The following is a 23,273-nucleotide window of genomic DNA, read 5'->3' as shown; positions in this document are numbered from 1 at the left end:
GTGTGCGATAACATTGATTTTGCTTTGGGCGTGGCATTTTAATCCATCAAACTCGATTAATTAAAATTTGACATAAGCTTCTACCATATATTTTTTATCTTCAGCTGACGCCCATCCATCGTTCTCGCTCATCAGGTGTCAATCTCTCCTCCCACTATCTGTTCATCTTTGCCACCACAGCTTTTTCTCGTCTTCGGTGCCGCTGCTCTCCTATGGCCTCTCTGCTCATAACTTTAATGTCATGATCTTTTGCAGCAAATGATTTTCAATAGCTGAAGGTGGCCTGACCTTTCTGTCAAAGCCTTCGTTCTGAAGTGAAGGCAACTTCTGAGAATTGGCCCCTGGCTTCAGTCTCTGGTGGTACCTAGATTTTAAATTTATGCTAAATACCTGGGAATTGGCAAAGTTTTTGAAGGGAACGATAACAAGATGCAAGTCACTGATCTTTGAGATTTGGAGGTGAAGTGTTTGAAGTTGTTTTGAGATTTCAGCTTTGACTGTCACAGACCAAACTATTGGTACTAAAGCAGCCCTTGTTTTGTACCACATCAGTTTTACCACTATGCTTGATGCAGAGGATAAACTGTTATGGGTCTGTTACGAAATGTTCAAGATTAGTTTTTTGTATTTGAAATGTAGTTGTAACAATATTCTCAGTTAAATCATTAATGTTCTCTTCATGTGAATAGGAGGCAGATATAAATTAATACTTTTTGCACCTTTTTGTGGTTTGTTGTACTTGTTACATAAACTATTCATATTTATTACTGAGTGAATGGAAAAAAATGGAAATGGAAATAATGCATACTTTATTTAAGCTACCTGAGATTTTAGCATTTTTATGATTATTTACTTATCTGGTTCATTAAAAACACATTATGAAGTGTTTTGTTTACAAGTGTGAAATGGAAATAAATATGGTCAAAAAGGTAATTCACATGTAAAAAATGGGGTACAAATTAGCAAAACGGCAAGTTAACAGAGACAAAAATGTCTGCTTTATCCAAAACCCATTAATGTTGAGTTCTTTAACAAACAAGATCATCACAAAATGCCAGCTTTATTTGATCTTCAAGCTACACTTCAATAAAAAAATTTAACTATATACAAAGCTTAAGAATTTGTATTTGAAAAAACATTTCCTCATGCAAAATAATAGACATTAAAATAATTTGTTCCAGCCACACTCCAACATGCTCACCAGAACATAAGCACTCAAAATTATTCATTTTCAATGTAATAGTGAAATAATGTCTGTATGGTAGAATTATAACAACATAATAAAGAAACAATTAATAGTTCCTTTATGATAAAACATTTTAGAAAAATAAAAACATTTAAAAAAATGTTTTATCATGATTATTCAGGTCTTAAAAATTTGGTCCAATATCAATATTTTATGTTAATGTTGGTGTTATGGCCGATAACAGATATATATTGTGCATCCCTAGAAAGACAAGGTATTTTCAAGCATAAAAATGCTCAATAAATGGTACTTTTGACTTATTTTCATCACTGATAATGTCGGTGTGCATCTATAAAGGCTTAAGAATTACACCAGAACAAGGAGCTAATGACAAATTCATAATTAGTAGTGAAATGTTTTTTTTTTTTTAAATAAGGTGATTTAGTTTTATAAAAACACATGCAATAGTGTTCACACCAATTCTCATAGGCTAACCTTTAGTTCCAGTACAACACATCTTATTTCAAAGAAAGCTTTTTTTTTTTCTTTTAAAAATGTTTCCTGCTCTTACGAATCAATAATTGCCCTGACTTGCAAAAGGATCCAGTTACTTTTACACATTAGACCTTCTCCGAATATCATTGCGTGTAACATCAGCTGGTAGCATGAATATATAGATGGCCAAGGCTTGAACCCTTGTCTCTGCTCCCTGTAACTAGACAAATGAGTATTGAGGACCTTATTGACTGCATCTGCAAAAGATTGTGCAAGCAGTGGCTCAAGAAGCATGAAGAACAAATTATTATTGAATATTTCATGTCATCTATTGGGAGATTAGTGCAAAAGTTCATCCTTCTAGTCTTTCTTGAATGAATTTGGCTGTTGGCTTAAATTTTACAGGATGTTATAAAAGTTTAGCATACGTTTCAATAGCTGAGAGAATGTTAGTGTTTCTGCTTGTTCTCATAGGGACATGAGTCATTAAACTTGAAACTACTGCAGAAGAAACTTTTCCACCCAGGACATCGTGAATAAAAGGCTGCTTAACAAAAGCTTCCTCAGATTGTTTGAACCTTAACCCCATCAGTTCTGCTCCTCTGTCACATATGTTTTACTTCCATCATGTTCTTATGCACTACACTGTGTTAAACCAACCAACCCTTTGGAAAACCTGTCCCTCCCCCTGGCTTGTCATGGCACTGCAACAAGAATGATGTTCTTGTTGCACTTCCTTCTTCGTGAAATGTAAACCGAAATGTGGCGTCTGGAAAACCTGACGATTTGTTTTTTGCTTCACCCAGTTCCTGTTCTGTATAAAACCGTTTACTATATAAGACTAAAGCTGTTTACTGTGAAAATATAAAGTATTGATCTTTTTGTTATATTGCAATATATTTAATTTAGAAGGTATTTTTTACATCTGCTCAGGACCTTTCAACTTTTTTTAAAGGTCTCACATTTGCGAACGTTATTGATTCATCATCAGTATGTGAGATTTCTTATTATTAAGTCTGGCATTAAAGGCAAATGTCAGAGGGATTTTAGCCCCAAAGCTCGGGTGCTGACTCACAGAGGCAATTAAGATGGCAATTAATGGACTTACTGTTCCAGCGATCTGGAAATTTCAGTTCCCCTGCTTTCATTAGTCTCTCTGCGCCTCATTATGTTCACTGTGATCCGTGCAGATTGACAGCAGCACACAGGGATTTCTCTATATAAAGTGGAAAAAGCTCAAGGCATTGCCTGACATATGCTGTTAGAAATTAGTCAGAAATATGACCAAGCACTTAGTAGTAGGCTGTCTTCACTTAGAGTGGAGTCCCTAAAACTACCTCTGCTAATACTGGAAATTATCTTGGGTCATATATTTTAAATACTGACTTTGTGTCTAAAAACTTGGAAAACAGCTTGTGAAAATCGCAAGCCATCTACAAACTGTAGTTTGTAGATTAATGTTGGGAATATGGAGTGAACTGGAGACTTCATAATGTGTTTTATACCTAAACAAAGGGAACAATAAAAGAAAAACTCACCTAACGGGCCATACTTCATTAGTCTTGAAGCTTATTTTTGTTGTATTTATTATGCTAAAAGTTGAGAAATATGTAAGCCAAAAGTTGCCAATGCATCATTATTATATTCCGACGCGTAGTACAATACCTGTATGTAGCTATTTTTGTAATAATTGTGTTTTTATGATGTCGACTCCAGGAAGAGTAGCCATTGTCAAGGCAATAACTAATGGGGATTCTAATAAACAAACAATGGCCACCTTACTCTACAGCTCTACTTTGGGTTCATGAAGTAAAGTCCAGGAAAGAGGAGGAAGTCTGGGGAAAGGTTGTGTAAAATCAGCATTATGAAAACCTACCAAACTGGAACTTTAAGGCGATATTTTAAGGGTGGTTTCCATACCTGGTCATTCGGTAGATTTGGCTCAGTTGGGACCCTAATAAAGATGAAAGAATCAACAGGGATGCTGAGTAAAGACGGGTTTAAAATCATATGGGAAAATATTAAAAGTGACATTGGGATTGAATGAGTCGACGTACATCTGTAGATCCAGCTCTGCTGAAAGTGCTACAAAGTCCCATTATGGGCTGAACGCCAGACTCCAATCACCAGCCCTCCTATAGCCCTAAAATTTACAAAACCGCAGCAGGTTCAGAGCAGCTTTAGAAACTGTATCTTAAACATTGGCGACTTAAATACAACGGGCCGTTAACTCCTCAGGAGTGGATTGTGAATCACCAGGAACACAGCAGTCAAATTTAATTTTGTTCCTGAGGCATCACTCATTGTTCCCATCAGAAGTTTATGGGCCTCAGGAGAGGCTGGCTGGTCCCCTGTCAGAAGGAGAGCCAAGTTTGAGGAATGAAGGAGTTCAGTTTTCACCTTTGTGCCTCCAGATATGAGTTGAGTTTCAATTCTTAAAATGTTCATTTACTAATCATATGGATTTTGATTAAAGATATGTCTACTTTAGCATAGATCAGTTTGATTTTTGATGGATTCTGATAAACAGGCACGTCAGCAATCTGTATGGTGATAAAAAGTTTAGTTCAGGTTTGTGAAGAACCAAAGAGTTGTCTGGTTTCCTAGTTTGACTTGAAACTTAGGAATTCCATAACTTTGTATTCAGTAAACGCACCACAGGGCCAGTTTGATTTTGATGATTTCACTGAGTGAAGAAAACTCTCATGTTTTATAGGGTACTATATGCAATTGTCTGTTCAGAGTCACCCATCATGGATTATAGATGATTTGTCCATCCATTTAGCCGTCCAACCATTTGTCTATCCATCAATCCATCCATTCATCCATTTACATCTATTAACACAATGTACAACACTTCAGATTTTCATTTGAAGAAGTCTTCTTTCTTCTTTTCCTTCCTCTTCATATGTATGTCCTACAATCTGTTAGTGAGTTACATAAAATCTCAATAAAACACCTTTAAATAAAAGCTTCAGTCCAGCTGAGAAATTCAGCAGATTATGAATGTTTCCGGCCTCGGTAAGACCAGTAGGTTGCACTGAATCCTAACTAAAGTAGTGTCCACACAGGGAATGTTTCATTGGATAAAGATCTCAGCCAAAAAAACTCAGCAGCTGAAGAAATAGTTGTTCAGTTAATAGTATTGATGAGCAACCCATATCAGACCTCTGCAATCCTTAAATCTCATAAAGAAGCAAGTGATCAGACTCAGTGTTATCCAGTTCAGACCAACGTGGTTATAGTTAACTCAGGCAAACAAAAACTGAAAATGAGAAAACATTTTTGTTAACCAAAATAAATAAAAACGGTAATTAATGGGGAGAAACTATAACTAATTGGAACTATATAGTGAGTTTAAGCTAAAAGCTAAAACACACTAACATTATAGATGCAATATCCTTTATTTTTGTGTTTTGTGAGTCTATTAATATTTCAACTGCTGTGAAATATATATATATATATTCCACACAAGCAGTTTGTCAGTTGTCTCCATACTCTTCCTGTCGGCATTTGCAACACCAAAAGTTGGGAGAAAAACCAGTCAGTTGGTTCTTCAACAATAATTGAATACATTTTTTGGAAAAGGTATCTTCTGTTGAGTATTCAATACCCAGATGATTGTAATCACAAAACACCTTTTTGAATTTTGCACCTAAAAAAATAACCAATGTATGAAAAAACTAAAACTACTTCTATAACTAAGACTAAACAAAAATTAAACAATACTAATAACTAGCAAACCCACTCTAAAAACTAACTACAACTAGTTTAATTAGACAAACAAAAATTGCAATAATATAAAATTAAGCTATGATAAAACACCCAAAGTGTTTATAACCCTGGTTGAGCTGACAGGCAATAACGCTGCCCTCCTGAGGATGGACCTGCTAATTACACAGGGACTTCCTGAAGTGGACGCTGCGGTCAGAACGGCGTGTCCAGAATCATCCGGTGGATCGTAACATCCTGGGCGGTGACTTCCTGCCGTCACGCTGCGGTGACAAAGCCTCTGAGATGAGGAAGACCGCATTTCCACAGGAGGCTGTGAGGAATGCAGGCCAAGAAACATTCCAGCTTTAATCACAAAGCCACAACTCTTGGTGGCACAACGAGATGCAGGAAGCTTTGTTAAATAGTTTTATATGAGAGGTCCATTAGTAAATGGACGGAGAACCCTCACATTACTCTGCCCTTTTCCTTGACTCTCAGGAGCATTTTAGTGCTTTTTATCTCATTACCTTTGTTTTACTGCAAATTTATGGTTCAGCCGAGCCACTCGTTGTTCTTTCCAGCACGAGTCAGCTCTTTCTAGCAAACAGGCGAAGAAACTCATTATGTTACCTGACCTGTACCTGCAGGTTGTGGCAGCTTTAGGCAGGCGCTGATTTTCGATGGAAATAAAATAGGAGTAGATGGGAGTGAATCACTTTTTACACATGAATACAGTTGTGTCTTGTTTAGCTTGGTTAGTCTGGCTTTTGCACTGGTTTTATTGGGACTAGTTGGATTCAGAGCCGCAGCAAAAATCAGTCCCTCCACGTCTGGGTTCCTCAACGTAAAAAAGTTTATTATTCATTGGAAATTGATCTTATCAATTTCCAATGAATAATTGATGAGCTTTCTCTTGTATAGAGAAGGTCAGCCATCTTTCCATAACAATCTTTAAAAAACATTACATTTTTACATTATTTTGTGTCAGCAGTTCTGAGTACTGACTGAATAAACAAAAAAATTTAGTTTTCTCACATTATTAACTTAGACATATATATAAATTGTAACAACACAGAAACCTCTTAGGTTGTAGATTACAAAATTAAGATGAAAAAAATAAAATAAGTGAAGTACTTAATTCATAATGTATTATAGGATGTATTTCATTAGATACAATGAAATACAGTATACATTTCTTACATTTGTAAGATATTCATAAATACCGTATGAATATCTCCCAGGATGAAAGATATTCATACTGTATCACAGTTGCTCTTGAAGAAATACTTAAACTTTGATCCATGAAATGTATTAACTCATAACCTGCAGGACGATCAGTGTCGCCCTCGGCTTGCCGTTGATTTGAAGTGACAGAAATGTGGAGTGGGAGATTGGTAGGTGAACTGCTAATGTAAAATGTAAATCCTCCACCAAAATGTAGACGAAAAAAAACCCAAATGGCTGTTTATAGAGCTTTGTGAACATAGTTCAGGTTTTATTTGAGCTTTTGAGATGCTAATTGTGAGGATTTGAGTTTTCTGTGCGTTTATTTTTGGTTTCTGTGTCCAGTGAGTCTCCATGTTGTCCTGTCTCCCCCCTTGATTGTTCCCAGCTATGTCTCGTTCCCAGTGATTACCTCCTGTGTATTTAAGTCCACCTGTTGTCCTTGTCAATTGTGGTTTGTATTATGTCAGTCTTCTTGGTAGAACTGTGAAATCCTGAGTCAGATTAGCTCGCGTTTATTCGGCTCTGTTTCTGTTGCTACTGGTGCTTATCCCCAGCCTTCCACTCTGCTGTGCTGCCTGCTTTCCTGAACTGTGTTTGAGCTTTTATACTTCATTAAATCATCATTTATCTTCTACACCTGGGTCTGCCTGTGTTCTCCCTCACCATCATCCACCCACAATTCATGACACTAATCAGATGATCTACAGTTGTAAAAAACAAAACTAAAGACATCACAAGTATCCATAATAAGAGCAAAAATAGCTCCAGCTGCACAGCATTAAGAAAGTGTCAACCAAAAGAACAAGAGCAGCACGATTCTAACCTATAAGCAATAAATTAATTAATAACATGATAAATTAAAACAAGCTCAATAATTTCCATTTGAATGATTTTTCCTTTTTCTTTTTCTCTTGCTTTTTCTACCAAAAACTGGCTGAATAAAGTCTACAGTCTAGTCTAGTGCATCAGAGTTTCTTCATCTGATCCGACCACTGAGTGGATAGTTCTCAGACTCCGATCTTTGTACTTGGTGTCAGCAGCTTTTAACCATCCCTTTCTTAAAACACCCACATTCTTCATGTCTTCTAGTCACTAACTCTGGTACACTGGAGGAAATGCTACCCAGCTGCTTTTCTGTTTGTATTATATCCTTCCCTGGCTAAAAATAAACCCTCGCATACATCTCCTGCTTGTGTGTGCCTGCACAGGACATGCTTGTTGTTTTTTTGTTTGTTTTTTTCAGCGTCTCTTCACATTTCATGTAATCCACTAATCACATCGCAGTAGAGAAACATTGAGTTTCCATAAATGGAGGAGGAGGGAAGGGGGTAACGGCTCTCGCAGGCGGGCTTTTAATGTCAATTTGACGGTAATTTTCTGCTCAGAAAATAACTTCCAGAAGAATGAGTGTTGGTGTGACACACAAACACAACACACCTTCGCAGGAGACAGAACAGAAAGAGGAAATCCCATAGACACTCATGAGATCATGCAGGGAGGAGAAGGGGATTTCTGTCTGTAGATAAACTGGGAATAACTGGACTTAATGCCAGTAAGGTTGTTAAAGGTGACATATTATGCTTCCTTAAACAGGCTAGGAAAGGTCTACAGATTATACAAAACATGTTCTTAGACAGGGGTGCCCAAGTCCAGTCCTCAAGAGCTACCATCCTGAAAGTTTTAGAAGTATCCTTACTCCAACAGACCGGGATCAGCTCTACAGAGGCCTGATAACGAGCCATTCATTTGATTCAGGTGTGTTGAAGCAGGGATGCATCTGAAAGTTGCAGGATGGTAGCTCTCGAGGACTGGACTTGGGCACCCCTGTTCTTAGATAATGAGATTCCAGTCTGGTCAGTTTTGTCTATTTTGAGCTCCTTTCAGAATGAACCATTTTAGGGCCTCTTGTCACTTTAAATCAGCTGCTGCTGGCCACGCCCCCCAACTCAGCATTTACACTTACTGAATATACCTGCAAACAGATGCACAATTATACAATTGTATGTCTTTGAAAACCAGAAGTCGAGCCTCCTGCACAACCAACAAGAATGTAGCAAGTGCTGTCTGAATAGTAGGTCAACAATAAAACACTTGTCTTTATAGCAGTCATAACACGGCGCATACAGTGGTAAAACCAGCTGACCAAACATGCTAGAGCTCTGTTTGGGTTGCTAAGGACATTAATATTTGATCACCACCGGTTGGGTTTGACCCTATAGTTCAGCTGTTTTAAGGGAACTCTTTGTGCTGGAGCCAGAATTAGACTCGACCACTGTTCAAGGTGAGGTTTGTTAAAGAGCACATTGTTCCATTTTAAGTAAAATAGTTGGACGGACCTGATTGGATGTGTGTTGCGTTGGGATTTCCCAACAGGAACATCTGATCCTGTAACAGTAGCATACATTTACCGTTGGCACTGGGAAACAGACCCAGTCTTGATTGAGCAACAAGCTGGAGTTTATTTACAGAGCACCTGGGATGTAACATTTATAACACGTAAATAATAATATTGAAGTTGATGAATTAAAAGTGGATGAAATAAGATAAACTATTTGGTTTCCAATCTATACTTTTTTTACTCCCATTTTTATTGCAAAATCATAAACATAAATTGCCAAAAGGCTACAAGGATTTAGCAGACGCTTTACATGCTTTTATGTTAATGAACCTCAGCTCCTGAGGGCCGCTTTCCTGAAAATTTGTAAATGTATATCTATGTCAGGGTTTCTGTGCATTCTTAAGTTTTGCATCTAAAACGAAGGCCTTTCATTTCTTAAATTCATTAAAATATACATGTAATTGGAATTATGGGACAATTCATTTTCCAAAATTTTGCTTTTTCGTATCTTTTAGCCTGCTTGGTGTTGCTAGACGGGTCATAATTATGAGATTCAAAGTCAAAATTATGACTTTGAATCTCATAATTATGACTTTAAAAGTCGAAATTATGACTTTGTAAGTCAAAATTATGACTTCCTGTTGGTCTTATTTTTTCTTTCATGGTGGAAATGGGCTTCCATAAAAATGTTTATTTTCACATTTGAAAAAGAAATTGCTTTGTTTAATGCATATTTTAATGTGCTTCTAATATTGCATAAAAAGGCTTCTGTGGTTTTATCCATCTCATTTAATTGTTAGAATAATGGATTACTAAAATAATCATTAGCTGATTATTATACATAAAACCTTTAATTGTTTAGCACCTGCTTCCAAGTTTTGTATTTTAAGATGTCCATATAAGGTTGATTTACTTATGAGCTAACAAGAAAACACAATAAGAACAACTAAAACATTAGTTAATATAAAGTTTGAAGGCAGTTAACTGAATAAAGGCAACTATTTGTTGCAATATTCCACTCCATCTCCACTGCTGTTGACATAACAAGCAGAAACGGCTGGTTGGGGATTTATTTGATGGATTGCTTTCTTCTTACCATGTAGTTATCTTCTCCTGGAGTTCATCCCCATTTCCATGCTAAGACCCAAACATTACCATACTGTCAGCTGTGGTTCCTTTTTGATGAATTACCAGCCGATAAGTCGAAGACGAAAGTATGAGATCGGGGCAAATGTGAATGTCTGGATGTGTTTGTTAGTGAAACTTGGATTAAAGAAGGAAAACAGTTGCTTTTATTGAGGAAGTTAATGCTGTGCATCGGCTTGGACAGCAAATATATAAGACTAGACGACTGAAACTTTATCTGTAATTGCTACAAGTAAATAGAAATCCTGCTAGATATCCTGACAGTTTAGCAGCCATTTTATCCCAGCTGAGCATCAGAACTGTACTCACTGACATTCTGCTGCGAATAAAGTTTATTTTTGTGTGTGTTGCTTTGTTTTGGCCAGCGAATGAAAAGCCAGGGACATTGCCATGGGTCAGCCGAGTTCCTGGCACCCCGCTGAAAGAGGCTATTACCAGGTTTTCAGCACCATTTCGGCTCCAAGTTCTGTTAAGCACCAACTGGGACTGTTGGCTTTGGTTGCAGCGTTTGGCCTCATCCTCTGACTAAAATCTCAGTGTGGAGGCTGCTGAAGATAAAGGAAGCTGAAGATGTTAGTGGGGATGTGTCTATAAACATCTTAGTAAATAAGAATGCCAATAATAAGTGGTTCACTACACACAGATTGATATATTTGAAGTGTTTATTTCCTTTAATTTTGATGAATGAAAATATATTTTAATAGAAATGTGGGTCTGTGGTTCTGCTGAGGTGATCAGGAAGCCAACATTGCTTTGATAGCGACCTTCAGGTCTTCAGCGTTACTTCTTTCATCTTCCTCTTGACAACAGTCCTTAGATTCTCTATGGGGTTTGTGGAGAATTATCCATTCTCCATGCTGAGTTCTTGATGTAATGAGGTTACAGAAGAGTCAGTAAGTTGAATTCATGAATTCCATTTATTAATACCAAAATACAGCTGGTCCATTGTGACCTGCCACCTGTAGGAGGTAACAGACAAAAATGGCATCCCGGAAGAGGTTGTGCCTTCCTTTGTTAGCCTCTATCTAAGTTACACCCCAAAGGGGGCGTTACCTAGCTCCTATTACCCTGTAATCTTAGCTTTGAGGGCGTTTCCTAACATGTCATTTCTTTTAGCTTTAACTTAGCTTTAGTTTAGCAACTAGCTAACAGAGATAGAAGGAAAACACAGAATTATTTATTCTTGTCTGTTCTTGTCAGAGCAGTTTGCTGGTCATCCAAACACAATACAACCATAATCATTGTACCAACTTTTGGTACCTTTGGCATCATGGGGTGGTACCAAGTCATGTGTGTCAAAGGATGCATTCACACCACCCCTGTTTAGTCTGCTTCATTTGGGAAGGTGTGAATGCATAAGTCAAACTCTGATGCAGACCTAAAAAGCAAACTCTGATCCACCTGCAAACCCAGGTCTCAGTTCGGTTGCAGGGAACTCTGGTGCAGTTCCAAAGCATATGTGAACACCAAGCAGACCGGACTCCAAGAGCAGGAAGCAGACTACAGAGCAAAGCATTCTGGGTAAATACAGCAAAAATAAACACACATCTAGTGCTCGTGGGAGAAATAACTTCTGGTCTTTTGCCTACGACAAAAGAGAAATCTTCCAACCACTGAAATCTGACACTGCTCCAATATGGTTACATTTAGTGAAGAAAGAAGTTGGTTCAGTGTCTTCTCCAGAAGTTTTTGTTGTGTTTCCTTCAATGATTCTTGATGCGGCGCCACCATTGGTGAGGAACAGGTTTTTCAAAGAGTGTGTTTCATTTGGCATACTGTAGTGTGAAAGTGAACTGTACCAGCAGAAAATGTAATACATGTTGTAATTTTGGTCTCCAATAGGACAGAGTCTATCGGATTATGAGGAGTGAAAACACCATAAGTCGGCATCTCTGTGGAAGGAAGCACAAAGTGCTTCTAGTAGTTTATTTTCTATATACCAACAGGAGCATTACAGTGAAAGCTGCAATGCTCCACTTGTGAAAGTAAATCTGTTGGGCTTCGTCTTGGTAACATGCTTAGGGAAAAAAAGAGAATTTGGTCATAACTCAACATCGCTTTCAACAATATTTTTAAATATATTTTCAGACAAATTGAATCTAAGGTCATTTTTAGAGTTTAATTTGCTGTGATAAACGGTGGAAATACGTCACTCTGTGACAAACCTCTAGATGTTAAGTGAACCAGTGAATTATATTATATTAGCTTTTGAGTGTTTTTATTATCTGCTGACAGGAACAAACATCTGATTACAACTGTAATCCAAGTGAACTCTGTTTGACCCTTTGCTCTGACCTGTGACCCCTGGTTCTGTGGGTCTATTTGTCCTGCCGTTTATGAAACATGAAAGGATAAACTTGGTTCTTTATTTGTTTTATCTTCAGTAAATTAACTCTATATTAATGTTACAAGACAAAACAACCTGTTTAAATTCAGTATCAGGTCTTCTAGATTTTAGCACTCAGAAAAGCACAGCTTAGGAGTGTTTCCTTTCCTGCTGCATCGGAAATACCAGGACCAGAGCCTCTGAAGCTTGATTCTGATGACACACACACACTCTGACACGTTCACAAACGCCAAATTGGAGCCCAGACACACAGGCAGCATACATACAGGCCACTGTGAACGTGCAGCGGGCCGAAGCTTGTGAGTGTAAACAAATCCTCTCCTGCTGAAGCCGCCTCACCCACAAACACCACAACACACACACACACATACATCAACTCCCATCCGCTGGGAGTATTGTTGGACTCTTCCTCTGCTGCTGCCCGACAGGCTGTGCCTTGGGAAGAGGAAATGCACTTTTCTGTAGCACTCTGAGACAGAAGAGCCTTTGTGTTGGCAGAACAACAGGTCGACTTCTGGAATGCAACATTGGTCCTTATTTTTAACTATTGTCTTTGACCAGCTGCAAAATATCCAATCCAGACCTCTTGCTTATTATTTTACTAAACTGGGCTTGAGCCCCACAGGATTTCTCAAGGTCCAGTACCTGATTCTTATTTAAAGGTGATCTATTAAGCTTCCACTAACAGGATGGGATAGGATCTTTCCTAAATAATGAAATATTTCCTAAATAATGAGATAATCGTCTGCTTGGTTCAGCCTATTTTGAGCTTCTTTCAGATTGAGCTGTTTTAGGGCCTCTTGTCGCCTTGAATCCAGATAAACTGCTGCTGGCCACGCCCAACTCAGCTTTACACTCACATGTGAAAATGGCTGCAAACAGATGCGCAGTTATACAGCCATACCTCTTTGAAAAGCAGAAGTAAAACCTGCTACACAACCAACAAGAATGCAACACGTTTTAGAAGCAGTTGAGAACCGAATGGAAGTATGAAAGCATACAAAAAGTTAATTTTCCATAGTAAGTCACTTAAATATAACCCATGAGTCAGATGGTACAAATTTGACCAACCAGCCCTTTCATTCAGATGCAGAAAGTCGGATTATTTTGTCCGTTTAAAGTTCTTACGTTGCATTGAACTCTTGCAGCTTTTGCACCGATGTTTAAAAATCTTTGAACATGCTTGAATTTCTGTTGGGTGTCTTCTAGGTTTGTAAAGTGCTTGAAAGTTCATGAAATTTAAAATGCACAGTTTATTAATAAAGTGCAATCCAACGTTTGATTAAAAACCTGAATTTGGAAAACATTTACAGTTGAAATCACAACTAATAAAAAGAGATTTTTTTCTTCTGTCTAAAGTTAAATCAAGACATCAACTTATCTTCATTTAGGTCAGTTAGAATTACAAAAACAATGTATGTTTGCTAAATGCCAGAAAATGTAGACAGAACGTTTTTGGTTAAAAAAGAAAAAATACAACTTTCTTTGTATATTGTGTTTATCCATTTAATTTGGGCATGAAGACAATTTACCTTAACACAATTTGTTTTAATTATTTTAATGTAGTGAATCTTTATTATTCCCAATGGCGTAATGAGTTATTGATCTGTGTGATTGAAATAAATAGTGGCTTGTATTTTAGATGCTAACTAATATAATCAAAATTGGAGATATTTTCGTTAGTGTTCTCTTGAACCAGTCCGGTGTGTGTGTCAGAGACTTTTCAAAACCTTTACCTTGTCCCTGTTGTAGAATATAAAATACCGTCACCAGGCATTAATCATCAACAATAAGTCAATAAATTGAATGACAAATTAAAATGACTTTGATAATTTCCATTTGATTTGTTTTGTGTGGTGCTAGAAAACTTTGAAAACTTAATATTAAAGATGCAACAATCCGATATTAATATCTGTATCAATCCTGACATTGATAAAAATTTTAGATTGGGTATTGTAACAGTTTGCCTGATACGTAATGGCAGATCTGTTCAGTCTAATTCTCTGAGCGACATCATGCTTCATTTATTTCATATTTTATGTATAATTCATAAATCTACTTTCTGAATCATTTTAAAGAAGGTTTGTTGCAGTTTATTTTTAAATGTTTGATCAATGTAGTCAACCTACATTTTTGTCTATTTCAGTTTCTTTATTATTTATGTTTCTAATTACAAATTAAAGTCATGTTGTTTTTACGTGTTTGACAAAGCTTGTAAACCTATTGCTGTACTTGAGTGTGCCGTTCTGGTACAGAGTTATCAAATAAATCTATAATTCAGTACATTTATGTCTGTTTAAAAAAAAGAAACATTTTAAGTCAACTCAGTTTTATCAGATCAATGTTGATTCATACTAGACCTCAGATATCTGTGTGTTTAGGCTGAAAAATGTATCAAGATATTACTTCATACCAGTTGACATTGTTAATTGTGAATATTGATAATTATTTATTAGTATTTTGTTTAAAATATCTGAAATACTGCCAAACTATTTTATCCACAATTTTCACCTCATGGCGTTGAGTTTTATTTTTAAACAGTTGTGAGACTGTGGTGAAACCTTGAACTGCTCCTGCACAAGTTACTTAACAGTTGGTTGCTTAGTAACCAAAGTTGAGGGGAACTTGGAACTGCTTGTTTCTCAGCAAAATGCTGCTAAGTAACCAAAGAGTAAGTGAGTTAGTTGACGCCACCAACCTTGCTTAGTTAGCTGTTAGACATTGAGCGGCTAAAACTTTCCTCTGCCTAAATCCCCCAGAATGCTGTGCGGTTCTGGATTGGAATTTAGTGAATATTCTATATTTAATATAATGTCAAAGTACTATCTATTGATACTGATCATATGTCTGTTGTGATATATATTGTTCTTTATTTATTGCCCTCTCCTAATCTGTACCAATGATAGAAGTGAAAAAAGGGGAAAATGCATGAAAAGTGCTTAAGTTTTACTGTAGGAATTGTGTATGGACCCTGAGTTTATTTTGAAGAGACAACATAAAAACTTCCAGCTTCTGCCCAACCAGAGGTCATTCCTGTACCAAGTCCTGGTCACTCTGGGACTAATTAATTGCTCTTAGTCAACAACATTTCACAGATTTTATCTCCCAAATTCACCCTTCCTACCAGTCACTTTTTCTCCATGTCTCAGTTTGAAAGTATTCCCAGTCTCCTCAGGCAACCTCTCACATGTCCACTGAAGCGCTCTATTTGGTTATTTTTAGGAAGTTTCCCCTCTCAACCCTCTCCCAGTGCTCAGATGGTCCAGTCCAGGCCAGAGGAAGGGGAGTGGTAGGGAAAAGGGGAAAATCTTCAACAATGATTTCATTAACATGATGCCCAACATGAGCAGTGCAACTGGAATTTACCATCTCTGACATCTCTGGATTTATTTCCCCATTCGGATTTAACGTCTTATAAACTTTGACTTTTGTTCGTATTGGACATGGAAACCTGTTGAATTTTCTTCAGAAAAGACAATGTTGATCAAAAGTGAGTATGTGAATGATGCAAGAACATAAAATCCTTCATTATGTTGCTTCATTGATGGCAATTAACAATTAATTACTGCTTGACAGTCCTCATTAAGGAGATGATTGGCTGTAACGAGCAGCTGTTTGAGCTGTAAAGGGCTGATTTAAATTTAAAAACTTATGACGAAATTAAGACTCTTGAATTGGTATTTGTGGCATAACATTGTTTTTGATTCATGAGACACAAGAATGTGAGGAACGTTATTGTTTGAAGGTTGTAGGCCTAGAAATATGAAAGCTGCAGCTTTGAACTCTGCTGGAATAAAAGGTTTTTCATGGGCAGTGAGAGTGTAGGATTCAGGCTGAATGTGTGTGGGTCTCTTTAAAATGCACATTTTAAGAAGACTTTGTTTTGTTTTTGTAGATTATTTTAAATCCAGTGGTTGGAATCTTTTTCATTGGGGGAATCTTTAGGTCAGCTTTTTGCTTCATGAGTTGCTGCTAATATCTGAACTGATTGAAATGTCACTAGCTGCGCTTCTGTTACAAATGTGTGCAAAACTTTGTCAATATTTCAGTCAAAAAAAAACACAACTATGCAATTGCGGTGTTGTCATTAAATAAGGAACGCAATTAAAATCACATGTCAATAAGTTTGTTCACATAAGTCATTAAAGAACATGACGCGCCATGAATCTCCAACTACTTCCTGTTGTCATCGTCTACTTCGTAGTTAGTGGCAACATCCTGTTGTTGACCTTGTGGCTTGTGGTTTATTTAGCAGTTTTACTGTGTTTCCATTAAGCAAATTTATTTTTCAAATGTCAAATTTCTCAGTTATATGGTCATTGGAAATGCAGCTACTGGAGCACATTGGCATTTTAACATGGAATGTTTATTATGATGGCCAATGTTGTGGAAATTTACCTTCCATAAAAACTGGTGCAGTGGACCTCCATTCGCAGGAATTACGAATCGCAGGTAGGCCTGTTGTGATAAATAATAAATCATTTAGTCGCATAATAAATTAAAATAAGTTTTTCAAAATAATTTCCAGTTGCATGCTTGTTTGTGTCTTTTTCTTTTTACCAAAGAAACTGGATAACAAAAAGTCATTGAGTTACTCCTCCGCTCTTGTTTCCTTAGAACGGGCTCGACATATGGGAAGCAACAAATGGCAGAAAAATGTCAGTTTATAGTCCTTGTGAACTTAGGATGCTATAAAAGCTTTGGCACTATGAATGAATGTGTAAATCTGTATGTATAGTTTTGCTACTGTCTAGATTAGACAAGCAATAAATTCAAATTTGCCAAACTAATTGTTTATCTTAGGAATAGCTGTGGAGACTGTTGCAAAATTAACTTTTTACATATTTTTGTACTTCCATTTGGGTTCACTGCTTCAAGAAATAGCCCAAGCACTAAAAAAAGGCTATTTATTTGACAAAAATTTGTTTTTTGTGTCAGGAAAACCTAATGATCAACGGCCACTGTGCTGTTACCTTGCAACACTAACCAAGCCAAGCCAGTTACCTAGCAACCCTAGCTGAGCTCCAGCATAGCTGCTTTTACCGCTGTATGCGCTGTACAATGGCTGCTAGAAAAGACAAGTGTTTTCTTGTTGGCTTTCCATCCCTGTTGGTTTTGCATCAAAATTCACTTTTACTTTTCAAAGAGGTATGATTATATCATTGCACATCTGTTTGAAGCCGTTGTCATGTGTGGCTGTAACATGAAAGTTGGGGAGCGTGCTAAAACAGTTCATTCTGAAAGGGATGAACAGTGTTACCAGTTCATTCCTGATAAAACAGGAATGAACCCGTAAAAGTCAAAACTGACCAGGTTGGAAATCATTCATTCTTTAGGAATGATTTTGTGCAGAAAGTGTCATAAACATGTTTTGTATAACCTATCCTAACTTGTTCAAGAAAGTATAATAGGTCACCTTTAAATCAGTCATGAACATTAAAGACTGGATGGAAGCTTTTCTGTGAAAACATATTAGAGCCTTTTATAGAGAGTTATAACAGTAAAAAAATTCTTATCTACAGTAAATTCTACCCAGTGGATTTATAAAGTTTCCTAAAACAAGATCCAGCAAGTTGACTCAGAAAATATATTGCCTCATCCATCTTCATAGTTAACTTAATCATAATTCATTTAAAAGTATTGTCAACCTCCAGACCAACAGAAGAGGTTTTTTTTTTTTCACCTTAATAGTTAATGAGCAACAAGCTATTCTATTAAAAAGCACATGCAGGTCATTAAACACCAAGATGAAGAACTGAAGTTTTAGGTTCATCATCAGCATAACAGATGGCCCAAAGAAAGTAGTTATTACTAGGAAGTATCTGAGAGGAAAATACAGCCTAATAAATCCTGGCATATACCCTACAAACCATGAAATGTTTTGTCATGATGAAGAGGCGTCCCTGGATGTTTCAGGTTTTATCACAGCCAAAGGAAAACAAATATTTCTTGGTTATCCAGTTTAGCAGAAGCTAAGCTTTGCAATTTTCTGCTACTCAAAGAAAATAAAACTAATTAGTGAGAAAGACTGAGGTCCAATAAGGACATAATAATCAGTTGTGTAAAGGACAAATCATTAGCATACAATGGCTTGGAAAATGAATAACTCTCCATTTTCTGCATAGTTTAGTTTTTTATTGCTTTCATAATGGAAACTATTATACACAAAGGTCAACAATGTTCCAAGTCTTGGTTTATATCACATACAGAGACACTGTTGATGTAATCTTTATATTCTTATTGTAAAAACATAAGTTAGGAATGGTCCAGTTTCAAGATGGAAGTACACACTTAGTATGGTGGAGAACCCATGTTGCTGTGGGCCTTTTTTCTTCCATGTGATGGACAGCAGGGATGTCCTAACAGGCATTGCTAACTAAATTCTGGCTAAAGCTGGTAAAACAGCTTTCCTGCAAAGCTGCAAAGCTTTCCACAGCGAAATGTCTCCAGTACTGACTTGGCCTGAAAGGTAAGGAAGAAGCCACAACTCCAAAAGAAACATGAAAAGTCAGATTGTAGTTTACAAATGCACACTGGGACAAAATCTTCATTTTATCATCTGGCTTGTACCATACTGACTGTGATGTCTGGGGGCGGGAGCATCATGAGGGTCGGTTTTGCCTATTCACTGCAAAAACACCAAATCACCAAAAGTATTTTTTTTAGTTTCTAGTGCAAATATTTTAGTACACTCAGAAAAGCAGGGAGAAAACTAAAACATGCAGGATGCCGGTCCTCCAGGATGCACTTTGGGCGCCACTGATTTAACACCTGAAAACCTCCAGGTCTTAAATGATTGACTTAAAAAACAATAATGACTGTCTTTTAAGTCATTATTTTAATGACTTAAAAAACTGTTCAAATTATTAACAATTAAATCGAGGAAATTTAATCTTGATTTACTTTGCTTTGACTTCTGATACCTTTATTCAGTAGCTGCTTTCTAGCTTGTCTATGTTTCTATAAAAAGCTGCTGCTATCCCTCCAAATAGTTTCTCAGTAACTGGAGTATGTTTATCCAAACTAAGAAAAGTTGTCTTTCTGCTGGTGCAGAGGTTTAGGACTGACACTGTTGTTAGCAACAGAGGGCAACAGTTTTCAGGAAAGACTATGAGCTAATCTGGTGAAACCTGCCAGCTGAGGGAGAAGCAAAAAGAATGTGTGGGTTCTGTAAAGAAACAAAATCAAAACTAGGCCTGAAACAATCAATTATTGATATAATCATCAACTAATTTAGTAATTGAATAATCATTAACTAAATTATACAAACTCTAAAACATGCCAATTGCTGAAAAAACAACAGACAAAGAGCAGTAATTGTGACAAATATAGGAAAACCACCAGCAGTGGCAGCGACCCCTTCTCTGCTTTTAAGACAAATTTCTTTAATCCATAACATTTGTTTAATTAAAGTTTCGGGATTTACACTCACATGTGCATTGATGTATCAAAGCTTTTCAACAGAAAATATGAAAGCAAAAGTTTGACAAATAGAAGTGTCTTCAGATTTGGTTGAATTATCATCTTGTAACATTTAGAAACAGTTTGTCGGTTCCGTCGTAGAAATGAGCGGTAGGTAACCTTGCATTCTCATTATTTTAATGGCTTAAATACAGCTAATAAAGCCGTGCTGTGATTGAGTTCATAGGTTGTGAATGGAATGGTGAACAGAAACATTGCTGCTGTGATTTTCTGTGAAGTTTTCTTTGCACTTTCCCGTATTTATTGAGGTTGAAGTTTACAGTGAAGAATGTCCAATCTGGTGTTAATAGGTTTCCAGTCTTTTGTAGTCATGCTTTTCTTTAGGTTAGAGTTTAATTGTTTCACTCTGAGGTAATTAATTACAGCGAGGAACGCAATCATTTGGCACATCATTTAAATAAGAGTCAATATTTTGCATAACCTCCTGTATGTCCTCTTTTCTTTCAAAGAAGCTTTCATTAACCTTCCGTAAAAGTTGACCTAGATGGGGATTTTTTTAAATCCTTGTTTGTTTTCTCCATGTAATGAACACAACGTCCTTTCTGAACTATTCTCAGTTATCTAAGATCGTCTTAAGCTTGTTTGAAAGCATTACAGTTTTATCTTGAACCAGTGGATGATGATTTTTATTTTTATCCTGGTCTTGGTGACTCATGGAGTTCAGTACCTCACCCTCTCATCTGTCGTGACTCATTATAACAACTTCAGTTCCAGACTGACTGGACTAAAATAGTAAATTCATAGAAACCATTTAAAAGGAGGAGGAAAACCTTGTTTGGTGCTTCAAGAAGGAAACATCTTTGGGATTGGACCTATGGAACTCGGAACATGTCCAGTTTAGGACATGCAGTCATTGCACCTCAAACTGTTGTTAGATATGCCAGATTTATTGATTTTCTCCCTAACAGCAAAACATCATTAAAAGCTAACCACTGACCACTGCAAGACAGAAAATACTTTCTTTGTCTTATTATTTACACCTTCTGTGTAGTATTTCTGATGACTGTGATGCTACAGTATAAGACTGTGTTTGAATGTTTTAAATTGAACACAACATGATCAGATGTTTACATTTTAAATGGTCTATTCTATCTTTTATTACCTATTACTATGGATATTATTACAAAAACATCAATCTGTTTGCATTCCTATAAAATAGAGCACTGTTTTCAAGTACAAACCATTCATTTTGTATGTGGATACAAAATGGTTTGTTTGTAGGTGCAAAATAAAAGCAGGAAGAGAGGAAATGGAAACGGGTCTAAATACCTGCCATATAGTTTTACAATTTATAAACTTAAATTATTTTTAAGACTTTAAATTTAATATAGAGATGCAGTGATGCGATATTAATATATTTATCTGTCTGAATATCGAAAAAAATTCTAGATTGGCTGTCTGTGACTGTTCAGATCCATAAGGGCAGATCTGTTCAGTCTAATTCTATGCTTCATGCTCTAAGCGATGTCATAGTTTATTTTACATTATATTTAGGGTTCCTAATGGCATTTTCTGAACCATCTGAAAGAAGGTTTTTTTCACAGTTTATTTTTACATGTTTGACCAAGGTAGTAAATCTACTTTTTTGCCAAATTAAAGTTGTTGTGTTGTTTTTATATATTAAGCTTCACAAGCTTGGTCAAATGATCAAGCTTGTGAAGTTAGTGGTGTATTTAAGTGTGTTGCAGTGGTGAGGCATTATCAAATAAATTTGTAATTCAGGACATTCATGTCTCTGTTTAAGAAAATAAACATTTTAAGTTGTGGAAAGAGTTGAATAGATTTTAGATGTTATATATAATCAGATAAACTTGGTCCTCCAAAATAAAGTGCATAAAGTGAGGTCAATCATTAAAAATAAGGATTTCTAGTTTAAACACAACACATCTCATTCCTGTAACAGTGTGGCCATGATATTATAGTATGAGTCATATTGATTAACTTGTCATATCCTTTTATTTACAAGCTGCTTCTTTAATTATCTTGGTTTACTCCCAGAGAGGCTGCACTGCAAAAACACAAATATTACCAGGTATTTATTTATTTTTTTTTAGTTTCCTGTCAAATATCTTAGTGCACTTGACTAATTGACAAAACTAATTTACCAAGAGCTTTTCAGCAAGATATAGGAGCCTGTTTTAAGTTCATAATTCCTTAATATTTATTTTTTTTAAATGGCATTAGTTCAATTGGCAGATTATTTCTCTTATAAAATGGGAAAAATGTCTTGGTAGTGAAATAATTTGCCAATCAAAATTTTTTGATTGGCAAATTATTGAGTACACTTTCATCTTGCTGAAAGTGTACTCAGATATTACAACTAGGAAGTAGATCAAAAATACTTTGTAGGATGTTGCCTTTTTGCAGTGTGAGCTGCATAAACACCCAGACACAAACGCCCCATTGTGCATGTAACCCCACCGCCCGCCATTTCTGTCTATTTCCACACACACATAGTGTTCAGCTTCGTGCTGCAGCCGGGCCGAGTCGTCCTTATCGGGCGGCCATATCTCTTATCTGGAACCCAGAGGGACCGAATCACAACTTCCTTAGAGACAAAGTTGTTTGGAAGGGGGAAGAGGCTTGATAGATACCATCGCTTACGTAAACGCGGAGCAGAGAGAGTGTTGAGGTTTTTCATCAAACTGAGGAGAAACAGCTATTGTTGTTTCTGATGGTTTGGAATGTTGTGTTCATCGCTAATTTATGGAAGCCCATTTCTGCCACTCTGTTAGAAAAAATAATAATAATTTATCTCATTATAATGAGATAGTATCTCAAAATAATGAGATGCCATTTCATTATTTTGAGATAATGTTTTTTTATTTGTTTTAACAGAGTGGCAGAAATGGGCTTCCATACTTATTGGGTCAGACGTGGATTAGGTTTATTCCTAAATCCAGAAACTTGCTCCTCATTACTTGTTTGGTTCTCAGGGAATATTTGTGTCCTTTTTTTATCCATTGTTTGTTAATTATTTCACTGAAATGAGTTTCAACCTAGAGACATGTTTTATTATTCAAAGTTGTTTCTTTCTTAGGGCTTAAATTCTAATATAGCACGGGAGACTCGTCTGGCTGCTCTGATGTTGTGACTAAGACCTAGTTCACCAACATACGTTTATTAAATGGGCTGATTCAATTAAAATTTTAACAGTATAATTATAAGTCTTTAATCTTCGGGGATATACAGACTTGGGACTAATTGTTCAAAAGTTTACTTTGCTAACCTAGAAAACGTGGAAGTAAATAGAAGATCATCTCACAGGTTTTGTACAGTTTGTACAGAAATCAAGCGCTTCCAAAGTCCTTGTTATTGAAGCAGCACAGTTTTGTAAT

The 23,273-nt window shown here is 36.5% G+C and overlaps 1 protein-coding gene across 2 annotated transcripts in view; it reads left to right on the top strand.

The window, feature by feature from the left end:
- Positions 1-15,766: 15,766 nt before the first annotated feature.
- LOC106938654 (rho GTPase-activating protein 7) overlaps positions 15,767-23,273 on the top strand; it is a 49,866-nt gene continuing 42,359 nt past the window's right edge. The window contains exon 1 of one of the 2 annotated variants that reach the window (XM_015020782.1): positions 15,767-15,943. In XM_015020782.1, the coding sequence (XP_014876268.1) occupies positions 15,931-15,943 (13 nt within the window). In that variant the 5' untranslated portion in view covers positions 15,767-15,930. The remainder of the gene's footprint in view (positions 15,944-23,273) is intronic. The other variant, XM_015020781.1, reaches the window with a different exon arrangement.

This window comes from Poecilia latipinna, unplaced genomic scaffold (assembly GCF_001443285.1).
Source record: "Poecilia latipinna isolate Pla-1442-1.1 unplaced genomic scaffold, P_latipinna-1.0 Scaffold2659, whole genome shotgun sequence".
Classification (NCBI taxonomy): domain Eukaryota; kingdom Metazoa; phylum Chordata; class Actinopteri; order Cyprinodontiformes; family Poeciliidae; genus Poecilia; species Poecilia latipinna.
The sequence above is the reverse complement of the archived record's forward strand: the minus strand, read 5'-3'. Positions and strand labels throughout refer to the sequence as shown.